The 25636-nt window shown below is 43.7% G+C and overlaps 1 protein-coding gene across 1 annotated transcript; it reads right to left on the reverse strand.

Annotated features, from left to right (window-relative positions):
* Positions 1-345: 345 nt before the first annotated feature.
* Positions 346-25636, reverse strand: nyap2a (neuronal tyrosine-phosphorylated phosphoinositide-3-kinase adaptor 2a; the record flags this gene model as incomplete). The annotated part of the gene is made up of 6 exons (XM_079166634.1): positions 346-561; positions 8496-8608; positions 9804-9923; positions 14455-15486; positions 20559-20869; positions 25434-25636. The coding sequence occupies 6 exons, from the start codon at positions 25634-25636 to the stop codon at positions 346-348; spliced, it is 1995 nt and encodes a 664-aa protein (XP_079022760.1).

Here is a 25636-nt window from a genome sequence, read left to right on the forward strand (position 1 = left end):
GCGGCTCATGTAAACAGCAGATTCTGTTTGGATCATCTGAATTTGGTTGGTTTACGGGAGCGTTCTTTGGACGTGTGTTCAGCACATTCTCAATATAAACATGACTTCCTGTTCTTCCTTTCTGAGTTTGTTCTTTTGAAGAACCGTGAAAAGAAAAGGTTGAAGAGTGACAACGAGGGAACACCACAGGAGCAAAATGACTGCACGTTAACGGTTTTCTTAAGGACGGACGTCATGGGGGCATTTCATGTGAACGGGAAAATGAATGGAATACTAACTTTCATTGGCCACGTTAACAGCTTAGTAGGAATAAGGACAACATGGTCATTGTTTCTGTGCTGTATTTCAGATGGCTGTGTCCCAGAACACCGTGGCGGTCTGTCCGGCAGCCGCCGCGGCGTATGGCGGAGGTTGCTTCCTCTTCCAGCTGGGCAGGATAGGCATGCTGTCCTGTTTACAAAGGTTCTTCTCCGGACGCTGACGAGCTTTAATCTCTCGACACAAAACTCTTTTCTTCTCAATCATCTCCATCATGGTGGCATCGCCACAGAGCCACGGCATCTGGAATCAATCAATCAATACATCAATCAATACATCAATAAGATAAGATAATCCTTTATTAGTCCCGCAGTGGGTACATTTACAGGATCACAGCAGCAAGTGGACAGTGCAACAAGATACATAAAAAACAAGAGCGACAAGTAATATAAATATTAAACAGTAAAGAATCAATCAATACATCAATCATCTCTATCATGTTAGCATCTCCACAGATCCATCTGGAATAAATTAATAAATTGTAATGTAATGTGTACTGCTGTGTCCTCCATATGTTATTCAGCAGCCTTAATAAGACGATTCTTGATTCTTTATCTGCGCATCTATCTGACAGTGCTGCCCAAATTTGTGAACTCGTCAGTTTTGGGAAGATCTTCTCCGTGAACCTGAATCGGTGAGGGATTTGGAATGTTCAGAGTCATCACTTCTGTTTTCTTTTTGCCGATCTTCAGGCCAATCTTCTGACCAAAAGCCCTGAGGAGGGATGTTTTCTCCTGCATGTGCCGATGAGGATGTGAAAGAAGAGAACGATCATCTGCATCGTCTAGATCTTCCAGTGATGAAAAGAGTGTCCATCGAAAGCCTCTATGTTGGTCTTCAGTTGTTTGTGTCATTATCCAGTCAACAGTTATATTGAAGAGCAAAGCTGACATCACACATCCTTGTCTCACAACTGTCTTCACTGTTTCCAACCCTGCATGTTAAGTTGGTATAAAAACTTTGGATCACAAGAACCATATCTTCAGGGATCCCATCCTGCCCCAATATACGCCAAAGGCTTTCACGATGAATGGAGTCAAATGCTTTTTCAAAGTCAATGAAATATACAGTTCCCTCTGCCACCCCGTGCACTGCTCTATGATGTTACGTAACATGAATATGTGATCGTTGCACCCTCTACTAGATGTTGGTCTACACAGCATCTGTTATTCGATTAATAATGATCTTTGCCACGATCTTACTTGGCATTGACAGAAGTGTAATTCCACGCCAGTTGTCACAATTCCTTAGAGAACCTTTCTTTGGTACTTTGATGATGACCCCCTCTGACCAGTCATTAGGTATTTTCTTATTCTCCCATATAGACGTAAAAAGTGGTTGAAGAATTGTAACTGCCAGATTCAGGTCTGCCTTGAACAGCTCTGCATTGAGGTTATCTGGACCGAGGGTTTTCCCGTTTTTTAAGGATTTAATCGTCATTATAATTTCATCTTTGGTTGGTGGTTCAATGCTGATATCCAAATCTGCCTCTGTTAGCATGTGTTGTTGGTGGAGGCCTGTTCAGCACCTCGCTAAAATGCTCTGTCCATCTAGCTTCTTGGTCTGCTTCAGTTGTAAGAAGCTTTCCCCGTTTGTCTTCGATTGGTGTATCAGATGTCCCCCTGTATTTGCCGCTAATAATCTTGGTTAGCTTGTAGACCTTTCCTTGCTCACCGTTTTTGGCTGCTTCTTCTGCAAGGTCATCCATATATGCCCGTTTGCAGCTCGTTTTACTGGTTTCTACATATGCTTGCTTTGCTTGTTCCCATTTGGTGTTAATTTCATCTGTATCTGTGTCTGTATCCTGTTGCGTATCACCTTGGTCAGATAGTGCTTGGAATCTATTCTTTAGCTGCATCAAACATCAAACACCCCACCCCACACCAGGACCAGGTGCCGCCTTTTGTCAGACCCCTCACCCGTAACCTGCCCGGCATGGTTAAACCTGCCCGGGACCTGAGCCCCCGTCGGTATAGCTCACAGGGTCATTTAGGCACGCAAGCCTCCCCACCACGTCAAGGTACATCAATACATCAATCATCTCAATCATGGTGGCGTCTCCAAAGACCCAAAGCATCTGGAATCAATCAATCGATTGATTGATCAATCAATATCTCAATATATCAAACAATCAATCAACAAATCAATCTAGATCACAAACTGTGACTCACTCATTGACCACTTTATCACTCCTTGATCAGCTATTACCTTTATCAGTCACTGATCACCGACTACTTTGAAAATATATCGAGGTGGCGCCGCAGACGGCTGCCTCGACGTGTTGGTGCGCATTGTTTTGTGTTGTTTTTGTCGTTAATTTGGTTTTATGCTGCGATACTCGGAGCTCTTTCACCAGAGATGAGCTCATAAACATTGGGGGAACAACTCCAGCGGACTTACTTCCAATTTTTACGTTAACTTCTGTGGAATTACTGGACATTCTCGTCAAAGGTGCGCTCACCTAACCCATGCAGTGAAACGCCGCAGGAGAGGGAAACGGGCCGGGGCGCTGGTGCGTCTTCGCTCACGTGGATTTCGCACACCGCTGCCGGGCATCTTTCTCTCCAACATCCGCTCACTGTGCAACAAACTGGACGAACTTCAGCTACTGGTGGGGAGAGACAGAGACCTTTCTTCATCCTCCGTTCTGTGTTTTACTGAGACCCGGCTCTGTGGATCGATACCAGACTCTGCACTCCAGCTGGCTGGCTTCCAGCTGTTCAGAGCGGACCGCGACACGGAGCTCTCCGGCAAGTCGAAAGATGGAGGAATCAGTTTTTATACCAACAGTGGCTGGTGCAACGATGTGATGGCTCTGCAGCACTGTTCTCCTGATCTGACATCTTTCATCATAAACTGTGAACCCTTTTACGACCCCGTGAGTTCACTTCATTCATTCTGGTCGGTGTTCACATGCTGCCGCAGGGTAACGTGCAGGAGGCACAGCGGACACTCGCCAAACAGATACTGTGTGGAGCGGACCGACCCGGACTCTCTAGTTATTGTGCTTGGTGACTTTAACAAAGGAAACCTCAGCCATGAACTCTTAAATACAGACAGTTCATTAAATGCTCAACCAGAGAGGAGAACATTCTGGACCACTGCTACACCACACTCAGCGGGCCCATCACGCCGTCCCTCGTGCTGCACTGGGACTCTCTGACCACGTCATGGTCCATCTGATTCCTGCTGACAGGCAGAAACTAAAGCTCTGTAGACCTGTGGTGAGGAGACCAAAGCAGTGGACCAGTGAGGCTCTGGAGGATCTTGGGCGTGCCTGCACTCTACAGACTGGGATGTGTTCAGGACTGCTACCAACAGTCTGGATGAGCACACAGAGGCCGTGACGTCATACATCAGCTTCTGTGAGGACAGCTGTGTCCCATCATGCACCAGGGTGAGTTATAACAACGACAAACCCTGGTTCACAGCAGAACAAGGATCAGGCCTTTAGGAGTGGGGACAAGGACTTCTACAAAGAGTCAAAGTACAGGTTTAGTGAGGCGGTGAGAGACGCTAAACGACCGTCCTCTGAGAAGCTGCAACACCAGCTCTCAGCAGTGACTCTGCTTCTGTCTGGAGAGGCCTCAGACACCAACTACAAGCCTAAACCCCCCCACTCCATGAACCACCTCCACCTGGCAGACCAGCTGAACGAGTTCTACTGTCGCTTTGATGGACAATGGGACAGTCCTGACTCCATCCCCCACAGCTCCATCAACCAGCCCCAGACCACCAGGTCCCCCTCCCCCAGCCCAGCAGGGGCCCATGCCTCTGTACCACCCATCCCAGTGTCCCCCCTACCCCCATCCCCAGTGACAACTCTCTATTCTGGAGAGAGACGTCAACAGGCTTTTTAAAAAACAGAACCCCAGAAAAGCAGCCGGGCCGGACTCCGTCTCCCCTCCACCCTGAAGCATTGTGCTGATCAGCTGTCTCTGGTGTTCACAGACATCTTCAACACCTCTCTGGAGACATGCTGCGTACCAGCCTGCTTCAAGGCCTCCACCATCATCCCCGTCCCCAAAAAACCAGGATCACAGGACTTAATGACTACAGGCCCGTCGCCCTGACCTCTGTGGTCATGAAGTCTTTTGAACGCCTTGTCCTGTCCCACCTAAAAACCCTCACCGACTCACTCCTGGACCCCCTGAAGTTCACCTACAGAGCCAACAGGTTTGTAGACGATGCAGTCAACATGGCCCTTCATTTCATCCTCCAGCATCTGGACTCCCCAGGAACCTACGCCAGGATCCTGTTTGTGGACTTCAGCTCTGCCTTTAACACCATCATCCCGTCTTTGCTGCATAACAAGCTCTCTCAGCTATATGTGCCCGACTCCACCTGCAAGTGGATCACAGACTTCATGTCTGACAGGAAGCAGCACGTGAAGCTGGGAAAACACGTCTCAGCCTCCCGGACCATCAGCACCGGTTCCCCCCAAGGCTGCGTTCTCTCCCCTCTGCTCTTCTCCATGTACACCAACAGCTGCACCTCCAGTCACCAGTCCGTCAAGCTCCTTAAGTTCGCGGATGACACCACCCTCATTGGACTCATCTCTGGTGGAGATAAGTCCGCCTACAGGTGGGAGACTGATCATCTGGTGACCTGGTGGTCTGAACAACCTGGAGCTCAACGCTCTAAAGACAGTGGAGATGGTTGTGGATTTCCAGAAGAATGCAGCCCCCATCACCCTGTGTGACTCCCCCGTTGACGCGGTGGAGTCCTTCCTCTTCCTGGGCTCCATCATATCTCAGGACCTCAAGTGGGAGCTGAACATCAGCTCCATCACCAAGAAGGCTCGGCAGAGGAGATACTTCCTGAGGCAGCTGAAGAAATTCAACCAGCCAAAGACAATGATGGTGCACTTCTACACAGCCATCATTGAGTCCATCCTCTGCTCCTCCGTCACGGTCTGGTACGCTGCAGCCACTGCCAAGGACAAGTTCAGACTGCAGCGCATCATTCGCTCTGCCGAGAGGGTGATTTGCTGCAACCTGCCCTCCCTCCAGGACTTGTTCGCTTCCAGGGCCCTGAAGTGAGTAAGAAAGATTGTAGCCGACCCCTCTCAGTCTGGACATGAACTTTTTATGCCCCTTCCATCAGGCAGGAGGCTGAGGTCCATCAGGACCAAGACCTCACGCCACATGAACAGTTTCTTCCCGTCCGCAATCGGGCTCATGAACAGAGCCCGGGTCCCCCACTGACTCAGTCATCCTCAGGACAATTCCCTTCTAATTCACTCGAGACTTTTACACTACACTTATATCTCACTTGTTTATAGTCCTGTTATCTGTTCATTTGTGCACTTTATTATTTTACATTTCACTTTATTTTATATATTTTTCTGTACATTTTAATTTGTTTCTACTTTGCACTGTGTTGATTGTTGTTAATTGTTATGCACCTCCCGTCATGACAAATTCCTCGTATGTTCAACATACCGTGGCAATAAACGGTTCTGATTCTGATGAAAACGATTTAATTAAATCCTATAATCTTTTTTAAAAAGTTATTCAATAACACGATAAAGATAAACAGCCAAAAAAGTGAGGTACAAGGGTGAAATCAGATCATGTGGATCTGAAGATTCAGCATCTGGATCGATAATTTCTTCCCTCAAATTAGTTTGTAAACAGATTGCTGAAACAAAATAAATGGACTTTTATTTGTGTTTGCTGTTTCCAAACTGGGGGACATGAAATGCATCTTGTGCATCGGATTATGAGTGTTTTAGGAGAGCAGAAGATACACACATGTATCCTTGAAAGTCCTCTGAATGAGGACTCAGTCCTTAGTAGAATCTTAAGGATATTGAAAAGACGGTCAGACTGACATTTGAAGACAGACAGACTAAAGTTTATTTCTCACCCAGTATATATATCTCACCAGTATCTTGTCAGTATACATCACACTGATTTCATTGACATTTTAAATATGATCATGTGTATGAGAGGGTTTAATATTCAGATAAGCTAATGTGACGGACTAGAAAAAGATTTAAATCAGATCATAAGCAGATATTAAGTCATCATGTTTCAGAGTTTTCACACTATTGTTTCAGTCTCATATTTTGGAGGTATAATATGTAACACTTCCGTATTAAAATGTCTAAAGTGGACTAGACCTATGTTGAGCTGTGAACTTATATCATCCCAAGTGTTTCCAACAATTTTCAAACCCAGAGAAATCTGTGATTCTATTCAAGGTAACAGTGCGTTTCATTTGGTCAGCTGTTAGTGGTGTGAAATCACCTTTGACCCCTCCAGTTCTAACTTCTGGGGAAACACATCTGAGGGGATGTGAAATGAAATGCAATTAACTACACACACTTAATTTAAAGTTGCTAGCCATCCCTGTCCACTAATAGGACATGAATTCATACAGCATGTCCGTAAAATAAAGTGAAGGATTACTGAGCTACAAAAAATAAAGTTAAAAAAGTGTTAAAATAATCCTCCCAGTCTTTAATGACGCCGCTGCTCGTTTTATGGTAATTTAACAAGTTAACATGATGTTGGCTGACGCTACTTGTGGCTATTTCATTAGAATGAAATGTCATAATGTGAAAAATTGTGACTAAATAATGTAAATAAAACTGGAAGCTATTTTGTTGAGTTGCCTCTATGTGAGAAAGGAAAGTGTTGCTTTAATAAAGTCTCGGTTCAGACTCCATGTAATTATTTTATTACCTTCATAAGTAGAGACACAACTCATAACCCTTGACTTTAATACATTACCTCATCCGTCAACATGATTTCTGCCTGAGTCGTGGAAGATACATTTTCATTGGGAATAGTTGATGTTTGTCAATGAAGACAATAACTCCCATGATGCAACACTACTTTTGACATCAAAGTCTGTCTTTTGTTATTGTTTTGATTGAAAGACCCCTAATGGCAGAAATTACATGATGTGCTTCTGAAGTGGGTGAAATTTTAAATTTTATTCATCATAAACACTCAACAGGAACACATAAAGTTTCAGATTTCATGTCAATGTACATCATCATTATGACCCGAGAGAGTAAAGTTTGTCAGAGAATCAACTGTACAGTTCAGAGGGGTTAGGTTAGTGTGAGAATAGAGTTATTAGTGTAAATAAATGTAAAATAATGGATAAAGTTTGAATGAGATCTAATGCTTCAGTGTAAGTATAATCAGTGAACGTTTAATGTTAGTATTAAGTAAGTTTTGTTAGTTTATTGATAGTATGAATGAAAGTTTGTTAGTGTCAGTGTTAAAGGATTACAGCCCGTTCTCATTCCCATGGTGTCAAATCAAACCAACGCTTTGTCACACCCTTTAGATTCTGGATGTGACGCAGTAGGCTTTCTAGTAACTACAATGTTAACATATTCGTGTCAATATAAGACTCAGACAAAATGCTTAGTGAGTGTGATGACGTAGATCAAACAAACAAACAGGGTCGGAGCAAAGAAAACACAGGACTTTCACCCAGGAGACCGGTGTCCTTGTCCCACGGTGTTGTTGAATTATTTTGAAGTTGCATTAGTGATGTTTGTGTTGTGTTTTCTGAACTTGTGTTAAATTGTTTTTGTCTGATTTAGTTTACAGAGTTGTGTTTGAATTAACAACGTTAACCACATATTTGCTGTGACCGTACTGGAGCGTCATAGTTTGATGTGCTGGACTACCCAGTGTGTTAGAAAGTGACCAATCGTCAGTAAGAGCTGGAATGAGAACGTGTTGAGTATTACTTCACTTCAAACATCGACAAATTCATTTAAATCTCAGTTTTTAGAATTGATGTTGAGACATAATAGAAAAAACATTAAATTCATCACCAAATATTTTACACACAAATGAAATGATGAAATGTTCCTGAAACAAAGAAAACACTTGTTCACTAGTTTACATGTTTACAGTTCAGATGTCAGCTGATGCATCAAAGCTTCAGTTTGTAAAATGTTTTTACGGTTTGTCGTTCAGTGACGTTGAATCCTGTGTGGAATATAAAGTCTCCAATTATTTTTCTATATAAAAAATAAAAAAATGAAACTGCTGTTGGTTACCTGATTTACAAAATCGATCTAAAGGAACAGACAAGTAACACAGACACAGTGACAGGTAGATTGGTACTAGACAGACCGTTGGACAGGTAAACACACAGGTAGACTGACAGATGGACAGACAGGTATTCTACAGATATCGTACCTGGCTAAGGGCGGGATGATGCAGCTCATACAGGTGACGATGTGGCGTCACACCTGGTGAAGGAACTCCTGAAGCTGATGCTGAACGGCCAAGTTTACACACCAACTTTGATTCTGAAGATTAGATTGTTTTTACATCAATCCAAAACAAATGATTACAGAAGAAACTTCACTTGCTATTCACCTAATGGTCATCTGACAGTGTTAGTACAACAATCACTGTAATATATTAGGAGACAATAATACAAAAGGGCAGCAGAATCAAGAATCATCTTTACATTTAAACCTGACCTCCTGTTATCATCTTCACATTTAAACCTGACCTCCTGTTATCATCTTTACATTTAAACCTGACCTCCTGTTATCATCTTTACATTTAAACCTGACCTCCTGTTATCATCTTTACATTTAAACCTGACCTCCTGTTATCATCTTTACATTTAAACCTGACCTCCTGTTATCATCTTCACATTTAAACCTGACCTCCTGTTATCATCTTTACATTTAAACCTGACCTGTTATCATCTTCACATTTAAACCTGACCTGTTATCATCTTCACATTTAAACCTGACCTCCTGTTATCATCTTTACATTTAAACCTGACCTCCTGTTATCATCTTCACATTTAAACCTGACCTCCTGTTATCATCTTTACATTTAAACCTGACCTCCTGTTATCATCTTCACATTTAAACCTGACCTCCTGTTATCATCTTCACATTAGGACCAGACCTTCTTTTATCATCTTTACATTTAAACCTGACCTCCTGTTATCATCTTCACATTTAAACCTGACCTCCTGTTATCATCTTTACATTTAAACCTGACCTCCTGTTATCATCTTCACATTTAAACCTGACCTCCTGTTATCATCTTCACATTTAAACCTGACCTCCTGTTATCATCTTCACATTTAAACCTGACCTCCTGTTATCATCTTTACATTTAAACCTGACCTCCTGTTATCATCTTCACATTTAAACCTGACCTCCTGTTATCATCTTCACATTTAAACCTGACCTCCTGTTATCATCTTCACATTTAAACCTGACCTCCTGTTATCATCTTCACATTTAAACCTGACCTCTTGTTATCATCTTCACATTTAAACCTGACCTCTTGTTATCATCTTCACATTTAAACCTGACCTCCTGTTATCATCTTCACATTTAAACCTGACCTCCTGTTATCATCTTCACATTTAAACCTGACCTCCTGTTATCATCTTCACATTAGGACCAGACCTTCTTTTATCATCTTTACATTTAAACCTGACCTCCTGTTATCATCTTCACATTCAAACCTGACCTCCTCCTCCAGACAGCATCATTGTGGGGCTGACAGAGGACCTCCCCATCCTGCTTGAAACTGGACTGGACTGTCCGTCTCCGTCTTTACTGTCATGTCTTGGCAGAGACCTGGAGTCGCCTACAGAGACACAACAAAGGGACGAATACGTTCAAAATGTGAAATCCTATGTCTGTACTACACTGAAGACATTTTAATATGTGATGTATCAGTAAAAAAGCATTGAATACCTTAGAATTCATATTAAAAAAAATGTAATGCACGACAGGAAAATTATTTCAAGACAAAAATTCAAAAAACAAAATAAATTCAATATGCGGCTTTAAAGGGATTTGTCCAAAAAGACATAAATATCACTTTTATTGGGTCAAATAAATGTTATTATTTAAAAAAGCAGGTTTCAGAGTTGAAGGTTGTATAGAGATACTTGACTTCATGGATGTAAACTATAACTTAAAATTAAGCTCCAGAATACTTTCGGTACGAAATATTTTGGTGAAAATGCGATCGTGGAATCCTTCAGCTGATGAAATGACACGCTGACAGACGGTAGTTATGGGAATTGTTTCCTTCTTTCTATGATAACGGAATAAATATTAAAAGCCACCAATGTACGAATAAACATATTTTGAATTATTTTCACAGCAATATGAAAATGAGTTCTTTAATATCGATCTAGCAGGCGACTGTGGCTAAGTGGAGAGCAGGGCCGTGCTTCAATCAGGAGGTCGGCGGTTTGATCCCCGGCTCCGCTAGTCTGACGTCGATGTGTCCTTGAGCAAGACACAGCTGAGCCCACTATGTCATAGAATCTAAATTGTAAGCGTTTTGGATAAAAGCATCTGCTGAATGACTATAATGTAATGTATCTAGAAAAAATGGCTTCTCCCATATCAATGTTTTCTAATACCCAAAGAATTACATCACACAGTTGTAATATTTATTCCACTGACTTTGTGTTTCTAGAAAACAAATGTTAGTTCTGTAAAAGTGAAGAAACAACTAAAGCTCTATTTCATGAATGTCAGATACATATTAGGATCCTGAAAGAACGTTGAGTACTGTTTAGATACTTAAACTAATCATTCAATGTAGTGGAAGTCAAGGATGTAATCTTATATTATGGTAACACAAATCGGTCACTGCTCTCCTGTCTCTCCATCACTCACTCACCTCATCAGCTCATTCAGTGCACCTGCTATCACACCTCAGCTCATCACTCTCTCCTTCACTCTGCTGCACTATTTAGATCCCAGTCTCTCACACACTCTGCCAGATCGTTCTCCGCATTATGCCAGACTTTCCCACGTTTACCCTCCGACTGTTTCCCCGTTACCGACCCGGCCTGTTTGGACTTCTCCGCCTTGCCTCGGCCCCGGTGAACCACTCATGTGTACAGATCCAAGACTGTTACCTGTTATGTGTTCTGCCTGGAATAAAGTTGCGTTCCAACTATTCCGTGTGTCCGTTGTACAGCTTCTGGGTCTTCACCACACCCGTTACAAAAACAGAAAATTCAGCGGACTGTCAATTATATTGCAAATATCAATTTTATTGGGGAAATTTCACATCCACAAAGCCAACTGTGCCACGTCTCTCCATCATGTGAACACACAGCTTTTACTCCAATAGTGACAGGAGAGCTTCTTCAAAGGGATATCATTACACCTTTTATGCTTCAACCATCATACGACATTATTTTGTAATAAAAAAATAGATTCTATGCATCAGTTTGCAAACAGCTGGCTTTACCTGAACCAATACTCATTAGTAGAAATACACAAAGAGAGATTATTGATCACATTTTAGTGTCGAGGTATGTTGTGAATCCTCACATATCAAATCTAAAGGTTTTTCATTCCTCTTCAGGATTTGATTTCTTATAAATAAAACAAACTTGCAGGCTGTTAAAATGTTCGCTTCATTTTTGTGAATATTTTAATCTAATTCTTTTTTATCATTACAACTGTTACCTGACTGCTCCAGTGTATTTTATTTATCATTTATTGAATAAAATGATCTTCAGTCAGACGGCAGACTGATAATGGTCACCATGGCAACACCGTGTGGATGGATGATACTCTTCCTGCAGAGCTGCTTATCATCATCAGCTCAGCTGCTGAGTCTGTTTGTTTGACAGCTTTGGTGAAATGATGTTTTCCAGACTGTCTGCAAACTCTGAGACGACGAAGACGAGTGACAGAGATGAAAGACAACAGAGACTAAAACAAAAAGCGTTTAGAAATCGGACTGTCACGATATATAGCGCTGGGCAAGTTAACGCATCATCACGTTAACGCATTCAATAATTAACGCCGACAATTATTTTATCGCGCGTTAACGCAGTTTTGTTTTTTTAACACAAGAACCAGCCGGACGACCGGCCGGCAGTGAGCGGTGAACAGCTGTTTGTGTGGCGTCTCTTCCTGTTTCCTTCCCCTACAGTCCCCTGGGTCCTAAGTCCCTCCATGTACATCTTCTCATCACCCTCTATGTACCAACGTACATTTATAACAAACACCACACATGTTACGCTAATCAGCGTAGCATAGCATCTGACCAACACACCAACAAAATAAATGATTCATTTAAATTATTGTTTTTGAGTTAAAAGTATTTTTGTTTGTAATATGTATAATAATCATATCATTTAGTTATCACTACTGAGAATTTAACAAACATAAAAACATGACGTAGATAGGTTTGCAGGTTTCAAGGTGTATATTTCAAATTGCATCTCTGACACACATGAAGATAAAGTTGTGAACACCGGCTGAATATCTATTATCGGAATCATTATAACTGTATTTTAACTGCTAACAACAAAGAATTACTCTCGACAAATAAGGCAAATAAGCAGCTGTGTCATCCAGACAAGAGCCAGAGAGGAGAGAGGGGCCGATGCTTGTTGAGCTGTGGATTTATATATCCATCACCCCATCAGGCTCAGGTGTGGCTTTTTAGCTGCTGATCAACATCCTGAAAGACAGAAGGCATCAACCAGGACACAGACCCCTAGTGGGAGGGAGGGGTCGTCACAGGTGCGTTACCTATGTTGATAATAAACAATCATCTATCCAGTCATCTATCGTCTTCCACTTATCTGGCGTGTCGTGAAAGCAGCGGGCTTTGGAGAATATTCCAGACATGATATATATTCCCTCCGACTTGTTCTGGGTCTACCCCGGGGCCTTTTACCAGTTAGATGTGCCTGGAAAACCTCTAAAAGAAGGCGACCAGGAGGCATGTTCATATGTTGAACTACCTCAGCTGGCCCCTTTTGACCTGAAGAATCAGCTCCTCTACTCCGAGCTCCTTCTGGATATCTGAGCTCCTCACGCTATTTATAAGGCTGAGTCCAGAATCCCTATGATGGAAGATCATTTCAGACGCTTGTATCCGAGATCTCATTATTTTGCTCACTACGCAAAGCTCATGACCATAGCTGAGGATCTGAACGAAGATGGACTGGTAAATCAAGAGCTTTGCCTTCCGGCTCAGCTCCTTCTTCACCACAACGGTCTGGTTCAACGCCATTGTCACTGCTGACACTGAACCGAACCTCCTGTCCATCTCACGCTCAATTTGGCCCTCACTGGGGATCAAGAGCTAGAGATACTTAAACACTCTGCCTTGGAGCAGTGACTCACTACCAAACCGGAGGGTGCAATCCACTGATTTCAGGCAGAGAACAAAGAACTCAGAATTCAAGTTCTGACTCTCATCCTGATCTCTTCACACTCAGCTGCAAACTGCCTCAATGCTGCTGAAGGTCACATTCTGACGAAATTCTGAGGTCCCCAAACCAGACCCTCTCCTACCCCCGGCTGAGCCTTGAAATACTGGGTTTACTAGGTCTGTCTGGCAGCCTCCTCCACCATCTAATCCAACTCACAACCAGATGGTGATCAGTTGACAGCTCTGCTCCTCTCTTGAACTGAGTGTCCAAGTCATACGGCCTCAGATCTCATGATACGAGCACAAAGTCATTCATTGATCTTTGGCCGAGGGTGTTCTGGTACAGAGTACACTTCTGAACCACCCTATGCTTGAACATGGCCAATCACCGACAAGCAAAGAAGTCCAATCTGCCCTTAATATAGTGTTCAGGGAGAGTTACCTATGTTAATAATAAACAATCACCTGTCCTTATATAGTGTTTAGAGGGTGTAGGGCTGTATTTTTTCTGTTTCTTTTTCTTCTTTCTAATTTTATTTTAGCCTGTCTTTTGTCTTTCTTGACTATATGTAAAGTCCAGGAACTCTCACTTTTTAACACTTTGGACTCTTTGAAAAATAGTGTTTTACGCAGTTTACTGATATAGTACATAAGTAGTATTTATTTAAGATTGAAGAGTTACCCTCACCCTCCTCGCTATTTCAGCCTCCTGATCTTTTTTTCCAGCCCATGTCTAGCTGACGTAAGACTGATGTAAAATTGATAGACTGACTGTAGTAATGATGCAGTACAGATGTTGATCAGATGTAACACTGACTGTTATTTCTTGCCTTCACCCTCCCTGTTCTTCCTGCCTATTGATCCTGGCTTTACCACCTGTCTACTAGATGTAAAACTGATTCTAAACTGTTGTAGTTCTGGAGTAGTCATAGTGTAGTACTGTTAAAGAACTCATGCAGAACTGAATATTTACCTTCACTCCCTCTGCTTTTCCTGCCGCCTGTCACTTTCTTCATCACCTGTCTACCTGAGGTAAACAGGTTGTTGAGTTCATCCAATGGGCTTGTGGGCGTCTGTGACCTCATCGACACGTTCTGCATGGAGCCATGGGTGGAGGAGGAGTTACTCAGTTTAGCCCCGGCCTCCCCGGCCCTGTGTGAGGATGAGGAAGAGGAAGAGCGAGGCATACTTCCTCCTGCCATCAAAGCGTCATACGGTGGAGGTCTCTTCAGGCACAGGGGAGTCAGAGAGCGACCCATGCTGACCGGAGAAGGACATGCTGATTGGCTGCGGGGGTAACCATGCCCACTGTGGGCAGAGCCAGAGGACTTGTAGAGGTTGGAGTGGAGAGGTGGAGCTGATGAGCGGCCGGAGGAGGTGATGGTGTTTGTGGAGGCCAGGTCCCGGTCTCGGTCCCGCTCTTTGCGATGGTGGGTGGAGCTCTGAGGATATTCGACACCACCCGACTTGCTGTAGGAGGCATTATCCATCATGGGCAGCCGTGTGACCTCTAAAGGGGTGAGGGGGGACTCATCAGAATTCGGGGAGCACTGAGCAGGGAGGGGGGGGAAGACGAGCAGCGGTGGGCGGTGAGTCAGGAGGTTGGGGAAAGGTGGAGGGATGTCACAGAGAGAGCCACGGGACGTCCAGGCTTCAGGATCTGTGATGGTGGAATGTGCATCCTGCAGGAAGTCCTCCAACATTGGATACTTCATCTCCTCGTACACCGACTCACTCTGCTCGTCCTCCACATCGTCTTGACCTTTTAGCTCTCGCATGATGTTTCCCACCATCTCAATGTAGACGGGCTCCTCGTCGTCCGTGTCCCTCGATGCCTGACTCTGACTCTGGGATGAATATTTATCCCATCGCAAGGAAGACTTCTTGTTACCATGGTTATGGATGTAAGATTCATCAAAGGAGGTGCTGAGCTGAGTGTTTGGGTTCCTTTTAGGTTTGGGTGGAGGCATCTTCCTGTAGTCTTCACTGTAGAGATGGCATCGAGCTGCAGACAAACAGACAGACAGTGATGTTAGAATCTGAAGCTTCATCACTTCTGAAAGAAAAATTCTTAAACATGGGACAGGTGTCATGTTTAACCAACAGATGTCATGTGCCGAACGAGCCCCATTTGGGTTACCAGCGAGAGTTTAGCGAAGAGAGCGTCATAAAATGCACTTTTCAGAAACGAATATAATTAATGTTACACACATAACGAAGAGATTCTGGGAAAAAATACCAAAAAAGCCATTTTACTCACTCCAAACACAATTATACACAAACTAATATAATCAACTACAAGTTGTACCACAATATCACGTATTTTCAGCAAGCTGTGGCGAGCTTCGTACACCTAACCAGATATCATCACAAAGCTAACGGCTATCATGGCCGACCGATACATCTGAGAGCAAGAGGATTCGACACACAATCCGGAGATATCTTCAGAATTTCTCTCAGTGAAACCATTAGAACCATACAGCCAACAAACCACTGCAAACAATCATATCGCTTCTCACCGTGAGCTGATTTTCGTGAATAAACCGGACAAAATCCCCGTAGAAATCTGTGCAGCCATGTGCCTGCCGTCTGTCCGATGCGTTTCTAAAGTTTTCCATGAAAAAATGGTGGTCAACCTACCTGGTGGCGCGGCAAATTTTGGATTGTTAGTGGCTAAGGATTCTGTCAATCAGGTTCCTCCCATCGCAATCCTGAGTCACTTCCGCATCCAACGTGGTGTCATAGCCTGAAATTGGCCAATCATAGGCTTTTGAAAGCTCCAATACACACACTGAGAGAGACGGAAAAATCTCTGGAGGAGACTTAAATCAGACCCTGAGAGGTCAAAATGGCCCAAAATGATGCCAAACTGCTGTATTTGGATAGATCGAACACTATTAGTCATAAAACAAGTAAAATATATAGTTATATAGTAAATACAATTAGAATGACACAGCTGGAACAGCTGGTTCCACTATGACAAATTGGGCCGACCTCCCCTGACCTCTCCGTACCAAAGCCTCTATAACTTTGTTATGCTTCATTTTATCAAAGCCACATTTTTTTTTGAGACTACTGACATGTTGTGCTATGATTTGGGAGTGTTTTTAGGCTTTCCGCTGCATTATTTCAAATAAATAATATCAATAAAAGTGCTTTTTTTTCAGGCTAACCTGAAACTTTTCAATTTGAGCTGTGTTCCATCTTCATTTACTCTTAACCAGTAACATATACACTGATTTTACACATCTGAACAAATCTCACAAGCGGTTCTGTTATTATAACATCAGAATTATTCAAATAGACCTTGTAGTTAGAGAACTACACTCTCTTTAGTATGGGTATGCAATTTTCGAGCAGAGGCCTAAAAATAGGCTTAGGCATTAAAAGGTCAACAGGTGTCATGTTTAACCAACAGGTGTCATGTTTAAACAGCAGGTTTTGGGTTTAAACAGCAGGTGTCAGGTTTAACCAACAGGTGTCAGGTTTAACCAACAGGTGTCGGGTTTAACCAACTAGGGTTGTCATGATACCAAAATTATGACTTCGATACGATACCTGCCATAAATATCACGATACCCGATACTTACGATACGATACCAGAATTCGATAAAATACCACAAATACGATACGATACCACAAATACGATACGATACTGGTATATTTATCTATAATAGTAATAAATAAAACATCTGTATTGTTCCCTTTTTTACCAGCTCGTTCCTGCCCAACTTTTTGAACACCTAACAAATGGCATTAATATTAGTGTGGGAGCCAGGTAGCTTACAGTTCTGTTCACCAGCCCCAGTGAGACCACTGGTTTGAACTGCAACCAAAGAACTTGTCTGTACTGTAAAGGTGGACACATGCTGGAGTTGTGCGCTCTATTTGAGAAGAGGGCACATAGTGAGAAGATCGATTTCCTGAAAACTAATGGAGTTTGTTTTGGCTGCTTGTGTACTGGGCACATCAGCAAGGACTGCAGGAAACGTCTGTCTTGCGAAACATGTGGTTTAAGACACCCTAGTATGCTTCACATCCATCCTGAGGGTTAGGGTTAGAGGAGCATGTTCGGAGAAAGGCAAAAGCAACTTCGAGTGTACAGTGGACAGTTCTTTGGTTGCAGTTCAAACCAGTGGTCTCACTGGGGCCGGTGAACAGAACTGTAAGCTAGCTATCGGACCAGTAAAGATCAAATCTATGAAATGTCAAAGGACAGTGGAAACCTATGCCTTCTTAGACCAAAGAAGTTCAGCATCCTTCTGCACAACGGGTCTGATGGATAAACTGAATCTCTCTGGGGGAAAAACAAAGATTCTTTTGCGCACCATGGGCCAAGAAAAAATTGTGGACAGTTGTATCGTGTCAGACTTGGAAGTAGCTGGATTGGATAGTGGGTCCTACTGCAAAATGCCAGACATCTTTACTCAACATAGAATGCCCGTGAGCAGGAGCAACATCCCACGACAGCAACACCTGCATGAATGGCCTCATTTGAAACAAATCGATCTGCCCGAGATAGATGCAGATGTGGAGCTCTTGATAGGCATGAATGTGCCCAGAGCTTTGGAACCACTCAAAGTCATCCGGAGTGTGGACAAAGGGCCATATGCCATCAAGACAATGCTTGGTTGGACAGTGAACGGACCACTTGGTGGAGAATGCTGTGATGGAGCTGTGAGTTATCCGGCGGTGACTATCAACAGGATTTCTGCTGTAACTCTCGATGAATTCTGGAAACAGCAATTCAAAGGCGACTTTCCTGAATGCAGTCAAGATGAACAGACGGGGCCGTCGAGGGAGGACTGTAAGTTCTCGGAAATGGCCAACAAGACTGTGAAACTTACGGACTGCCACTACAGCATTGCTTTACCTCTAAAGAACAGGGAGATGAGCATGCCTAACAACTGTAAGATCACAGAACAGTGTTGCCCTTAACCTGAAGAGGAGGCGAATTAGCGATGTGTTATTCCACAAAGAATACATCACCTTCATGAACAACCTCATATCCAGTGGATATACAGAGAGCGTCCCAGCCTCAGACCTGGAACGCAGTGACGGAAAGGCTTGGTACATTCCACACCACGGGATATACCATCCCAAGAAAGGAAAGATCCGAGTTGTCTTTGATGGTGGAGCATCATTTCAAGGTTTGAGTAAGAGTACGACAACTCCGGACCAAGACCTCGACCAGCTGTGTATGCAGGCCTGTAACCAGGATCTGCCTTCTTCAGGAGTCGGTTGATTGCTGATTACTCTACCTCTACGACTTTAACTGATTTGACTCGACTCAAGAGTGATGGTAAAGATCACTCTCAACGCTAGGCTAAGTGATAGAAACCTCTGGCCTAAAGAAGAAAGAAGACCTTTTTCCATGGACTATGTATATCCTACATTTGAAATGTGTATCCTCCTGCACATGTAATGCATTTGTAATTATTACTACAGAGAATGTAATAATTATATGGCCTGTGTCATTTATACCTTTTTTGGTCACTTCCGGTACACTTCCGGTAATTGAGTCACGTGGTGTTGGGGAAAGCAATGTCAGCTGTTCAGTGGTTTAGTTGCAGGATTGGAAGGAGAGGGGGTGAGAGAGGGAGCCTTATTTTTTGTTGACTTCACGATGTTATGCACTATTGTCATTGTTTGACATATGAATGCATTCCAGAATCAACGTTTGTTGTTTACAAATAAACATGCAAAACTCAACCACTGGATCAGGAAATCATTTATAGCCAGCGCGTCCGCAAGTCTAATCTCCCTTACTTAGCCTCTCGGTGACTATCTGAAAGTTGCTGTTAGTCACCTACAATTAGTATTAGCCTACAGCAAGATATTAATGAAAACTACCTGTCGTTCTTTGAACTCTTTGAAAAGTTTGGGTGTCTGTCTGAGAGGTGTGTTGCCATGTTTGACGTGTTGCCTCTCTTGGTCTGTGGGGCTTTGAAACCCGTTTTGCAGACGGGTCTCTGTGTGTGTTGTGAATTGTTTTGATTGCATAACATAATTAATATAGTTCATGTTGCTTGTGTAACACTGTTTATGTTGTTAAGCTGTAGATGTGAGAAGCTTAATTGACCTAATTTACTTTTATTGTGAATAGCATGAAACAGGAAGTGCTTTTACTTCGAAGAGCTAGGAAGTAGCATGATACGTGCTTACGATGAGAACGATAGTATGAAGAAATCCACATGTCGAGTGTGAGAGCGCGTTCTGTTCACTATAACAGTTTGTTATACGCAGTTCAAAAGTAAAGTGACGTGTCTTGGTCCTCATTAGAAGCTCCACTTCACAACAGTCTGTCGGTGGGCTTTCCTTCACTGTCTGCAATGCAGCCAGAGTACTTCCACATTTCACTTCTGGCATCTTTTTCTCCAACAAGCGGTACCTTTTTAGTATCGATACACCGTGCAACATTATAACCAACAGGTGTCAGGTTTAACCAGCAGGTGTCAGGTTTAACCAACAGGTGTCAGGTTTAACCAACAGGTGTCATGTTTAACCAACAGGTGTCAGGTTTAACCAACAGGTGTCATGTTTAACCAACAGGTGTCAGGTTTAACCAACAGGTGTCATGTTTAACCAGCAGGTGTCATGTTTAACCAACAGGTGTCATGTTTAACCAACAGGTGTCAGGTTTAACCAACAGGTGTCATGTTTAACCAACAGGTGTCAGGTTTAACCAACAGGTGTCATGTTTAACCAACAGGTGTCAGGTTTAACCAACAGGTGTCATGTTTAACCAGCAGGTGTCAGGTTTAACCAACAGGTGTCATGTTTAACCAGCAGGTGTCAGGTTTAACCAACAGGTGTCATGTTTAACCAGCAGGTGTCAGGTTTAACCAACAGGTGTCATGTTTAACCAGCAGGTGTCATGTTTAACCAACAGGTGTCAGGTTTAACCAACAGGTGTCATGTTTAACCAACAGGTGTCAGGTTTAACCAACAGGTGTCATGTTTAACCAGCAGGTGTCAGGTTTAACCAACAGGTGTCATGTTTAACCAGCAGGTGTCAGGTTTAACCAACAGGTGTCATGTTTAACCAGCAGGTGTCGTCAGGTGTTTGTTTCTCACCTTCAGCCTGCTCTGAAGTCTCTTTGGTCTCTTGAATATCTTTCCTGGTGACTCCGGAGCCTCCATTCACCGTCTCAGAACTACTGCTCAGTTTGGTGTTGGGGTCTCTCTTGGGTTTGGGCGGAGGTTGTTTACGGTTTGGATTGGAGTCGTCTTCTCCACCCACTGAGTGGAGGGACTGGGATCGGACAGTGAAGCCCTGACTTGGTGGCGGCAGACGGTCCTGTGGTGCCGGCATCGTCATGAAACCCATCCTGAAATGTTTTCCAGAGTATGCCCCGTCTGTTGCCATGGCTACATCTTCACCAATCCTGGATGCACCAGTGGAGAGACAAAGTTGTAGATCATCAACCAATCACATAACACCGGAGTGTCACGAACCAAAACTAATCTGATTAATAATTCACCACAATACCACTGTTATTTGAAATGACTGTACTGAATTCATTCTTCATGAATAAACACATTTTAATCAGAATCTGAACACTCACAGGAAGCAGTTGTTTTCAGCCATGTTTAAATTTATTTTTCTCTCGTAGTGACTTCAGTAACTTCTGTTCCAACGACAGACAACATGAACTGGAAGTTTTCTTTACAAAGAAAGTTGGACAAAGAGACATGCTTACTTTACATTAGCTGGCCTGTTAAAGTCTAAAATTCCAGTCAGACAAGTCAAGAATCAACTATCACGATGGTGGTTATCAACTGTGGTTTGCTACATTTCCACTGCATGGTACATTATGGTGAATGCTGATTCAGCAACATTCACACTATTGAGATCCACTATTTAACAGTTTTTGGACTCTTCTGCATACATTTAGCTACAGAAACCATTCAAATATGAAAATATTACATTTTTCTTTTTACAATGCGACTTAAAGAAACAGTCTTCCAACCCTCTCAAACTCCACCTTGAAATGTTACTTTCAGCTACAAACCTGATTTAAAGTTTAGACGGGTTACTTTAAACCAGGTGTCACTAATAGGTGGACCGCGGCCCGGATCCGGACCCAGACGCTGTCCTGTCCTAACGTTATCTGCACTCTGCAGGTAGTGTATTATTTATAGGTGTAGAGCTTAATTTTTACACGAAACAAATAATAACCGTTAGGTGGTTCAACTGCAGGACAGCAGTGAAGGCCCAGGTATGAAATGCACGGCCCGCCACTGCTCATATGCGATCAAACTCAAGTGACTGAATGTAAATGACGATAATGTAAAAAGTGCGTCTTGCTGAAAGACAGACTCTCCAGATCTCTTTGACTTTAACTGTATCCTAAATAAATGTTACTGAGTGAAATAACAGATCATGAAAAGACAAATCTTTGTTTGTGGTTTGTTGTTCTGACCTATAATTAAATCACAAAAAAATAAAATACAAAACTTGAGAGTGATACACTTGAGTTTAATCGTTCTGGTATGAAACTTTAGTGATATTATGAAATATCTGATCATTCCGATTGGCTGCAGCGTCCAATCAAATAATTGATAAACAATGAGTGGACGTGTAGGCCGTTAAAACACTTCCTGGATGGCTGCTCTTGTGTACCCTCACTCATGGCTCCTCAGAGATCCCTCCTCCCTCCTCAGAGATCCCTCCTCCCTCCTCAGAGATCCCTTCTCAGAGATCCCTCCTCAGAGATCCCTCCTCAGAGATCCCTCCTCCCTCCTCAGAGATCCCTCCTCAGAGATCCCTCCTCAGAAATCCCTCCTCGCTGCTCAGAGATCCCTCCTCCCTCCTCAGAGATCCCTCCTCCCTCCTCAGAGATCCCTCCTCAGAGATCCCTCCTCGCTGCTCAGAGCGGAAATAAGAGCTTTGGGACGGCCGTCAAGATGATGGAGCAGAACATGTTCCGGTTCAAGCGAGAATCGAGGAGCGAGGAAATGACAAATAAGAGACTTGAGATGTACAAACAGACACACACTCAGGACTTGGACGTTTCAGAATCAGGGTAGATGGTTGTGAGGCAAGGGCCCCTGCTGAGCTGGGGGAGGGGGACCTGGTGGTCTGGAGCTGGTGGATGGGGCCATGGGGGACGGGGTCAGGACTATCTCATTGTCTTTCAAAGCAACAGTAAAACTTGTTCAGGCTCGTCATTCATTGAGTGTGTGCGTGTGTGTGGGGGGTTAGGGCGGTTAGGGGGGGTCCTGTCTGAGAGTCTCCACACAGAAGCAGAGTCACTTGCTGAGAGTGGGCGAGTGGAGAGCAGGGCTGTCTTTCAATCAGAGGGTTGGAGGTTCAAACCCTGGCTCTGGCACCACGAGTTGCAAGTCGATGTGTCCTTGAGCAAGACACTTAACGTTTTCCTCTGTGTTGTTGTCTGTTCTCACTCGTAGCTCTGCTGGTGGCTTAACTATCTGTCCTACTGAATAGCATTTACTGCTAACCGTGGCTTCAGAGTCCGCTCCGTAGGTCTGATAACGCCGCTGGTCACTGATCGCTCCATTAACAGCTGTTTCCTCCGTAATAATGCAGACTTTTACTGATCAACAGCTGCTAGTAAAGACAACAAGGTCAGCTACGCCTATCAGTTGTTCATGTTAAATTAACCTGGCAGTCGATCGGTAATCAATGTTGTCGTTCGTGAGCTTCCGGGTGAGGGTCACGTGATAGACATGTGAAGAATCAGGGACGGAGACGTCATGACTGCTAAGAACCAATCAAGTAGGGAACGCGGGTGTGGGCGTCATCGTTTCTAATCGTATCCGGTTTCGGCCGTCCACACGAAAACGCAACCCCGGAGTTTTCAAACTTATCCAACCTCGGACTTGACTCTTCAAACATGTCCTTGTCCCCTCTCCTAAATGAATGTTCCTTAATGTTCCTTATGCAACCTTAGCTGTATGAAGCTGAAGCAGAAGTTCTGCTAGGATGACTCTCTTTACTCTTCTTTTCATTCATAATCTCTGTCTCTCTCGCTCCCTGTGATTACTCAGCTGATTATTAGCTGATTGTGGGCGTTGACTTTAAGTTAACCAACCAGATTCTGCACAGTTTCCTTCAGCCAATCACATCATTGCTGTCAAACTTTAAAAATGTTCTCCTCTCTGCTGCTGTCAGTTGTAATTTCAGCTCAATCAAATGCGACCCTCCTCCACCAGTCACCTCCAGTCAGCATCACAGTCATGCTCCTCATCATCATCATCATCATCATCATCATCATCATCACCACCACCGGTGTCTGGACTCCAGGGGGATTCTATGAAGGTATATTTGTGCCTTTATTACGCAAACAAACTGTTTTGAGAGCAAAATGTCTCGCACTGCAATCAAAAATAAAATGTAAAAATATATAAACTGAGAATAAATTATTTCTTAGTTTTGCTTATGAAAACCCTATTGCTGTATTTTTCACCTTGTCTCTAATTGTTTTCCTGGATTGAAACTAATTACTATTAAGACTTAAACTCTTTATACTGCAGTAAAAGTCCTGCTTTCAAATGTTAACTTCAAGTGCAGAGTGAAATCCTCATCAGTCCAATACACTTAACGGTTGTTCAAGGTGGAGCTCTCAAAGATGTGGTGTGTGTGTGTGTGGTTTGTGTGTGTGTGGTTCATGTGGTGTGTGTGTGGTGTGTGTGTGGTTTGTGTGGTGTGTGTGTGGTTCATGTGGTGTGTGTGTGGTTTGTGTGGTGTGTGTGTGGTTCGTGTGGTGTGTGTGTGGTTCATGTGGTGTGTGTGGTTCATGTGGTGTGTGTGTGGTGTGTGTGGTGTGTGTGGTTCATGTGGTGTGTGTGTGTGGTGTGTGTGGTGTGTGTGTGGTTCGTGTGGTGTGTGTGGTTCATGTGGTGTGTGTGTGGTGTGTGTGTGGTTTGTGTGGTGTGTGTGTGGTTTGTGTGGTGTGTGTGTGGTTCGTGTGGTGTGTGTGTGGTTCGTGTGGTGTGTGTGTGGTTCGTGTGGTGTGTGTGGTTCGTGTGGTGTGTGTGTGGTTCATGTGGTGTGTGTGTGGTGTGTGTGTGGTTTGTGTGGTGTGTGTGTGGTTCATGTGGTGTGTGTGTGGTGTGTGTGTGGTTCGTGTGGTGTGTGTGGTTCATGTGGTGTGTGTGTGGTTTGTGTGGTGTGTGTGTGGTTTGTGTGGTGTGTGTGTGGTTCGTGTGGTGTGTGTGTGTGGTTCGTGTGGTGTGTGTGTGGTTCGTGTGGTGTGTGTGTGGTTTGTGTGGTGTGTGTGATTCGTGTGGTGTGTGTGTGGTTCGTGTGGTGTGTGTGTGGTTCGTGTGGTGTGTGTGTGTGTGGTTTGTGTGGTGTGTGTGTGTGGTTCGTGTGGTGTGTGTGTGGTTTGTGTGGTGTGTGTGTGTGGTTCGTGTGGTGTGTGTGTGGTTTGTGTGGTGTGTGTGTGGTTCGTGTGTGTGGTTCGTGTGTGTGGTTCGTGTGGTGTGTGTGTGGTGTGTGTGTGGTTCGTGTGGTGTGTGTGTGTGGTTCGTGTGGTGTGTGTGTGGCTCCACCCTGCTCTCCTGCCGGCTCCCTCCTGATTCCATTCATTCACCTCACCTGTCCAGTCTACCCAGCTGCCTTTCATCAACTCGTATCTCGCTTGTTAAGTAATCTAGATTCTGAATTCATCCAAGTGTTTCCCTTTACTTCTACCGTGTCTCCCTGTGAGTTTGGATCATCCTCTCCTTTTCAAATCAAACGTCATAATACATTTTTTCAGGCCCAGGTTGTACACCTTGACTAACAGTGAAGCTGAACCAGACTGTATTTCACTGGTGATTCTGACTGTGAGTAGCTGTGACTTATGTGACTCCAGCAGAAATGTTGAGTGTGACGTGAGCAGCAGCACCATTACACTGTTTCAGCTCAGAAGAAACGTGCGTTAAACATCTACATTCAGTAGTGGTCACGTTTTTAAGCTTTTATTTGTTTGTGTTTTCTACCTCTTGATGGCCTCTTCCTGTCGTCTCTTCTTCTGGTGTTTTTCCTGCAGGTAGGTCCAGTTATTCTGGTTGCGGATGCGGTCGCTCTCTCTGGCAATATCAGAGGCGTTTTGGATCACCAGACCGTCGTATGTTCGAAGGCCGCTGTCCTCCACATATTGAAAAAAAGTCCTGAAGGAAGACGCCTCCTCCTGAGATGTCAT

Source organism: Pholis gunnellus (assembly GCF_910591455.1).
Source record: "Pholis gunnellus genome assembly, chromosome: 9".
In the NCBI taxonomy this organism is placed as follows: Eukaryota; Metazoa; Chordata; class Actinopteri; order Perciformes; family Pholidae; genus Pholis; species Pholis gunnellus.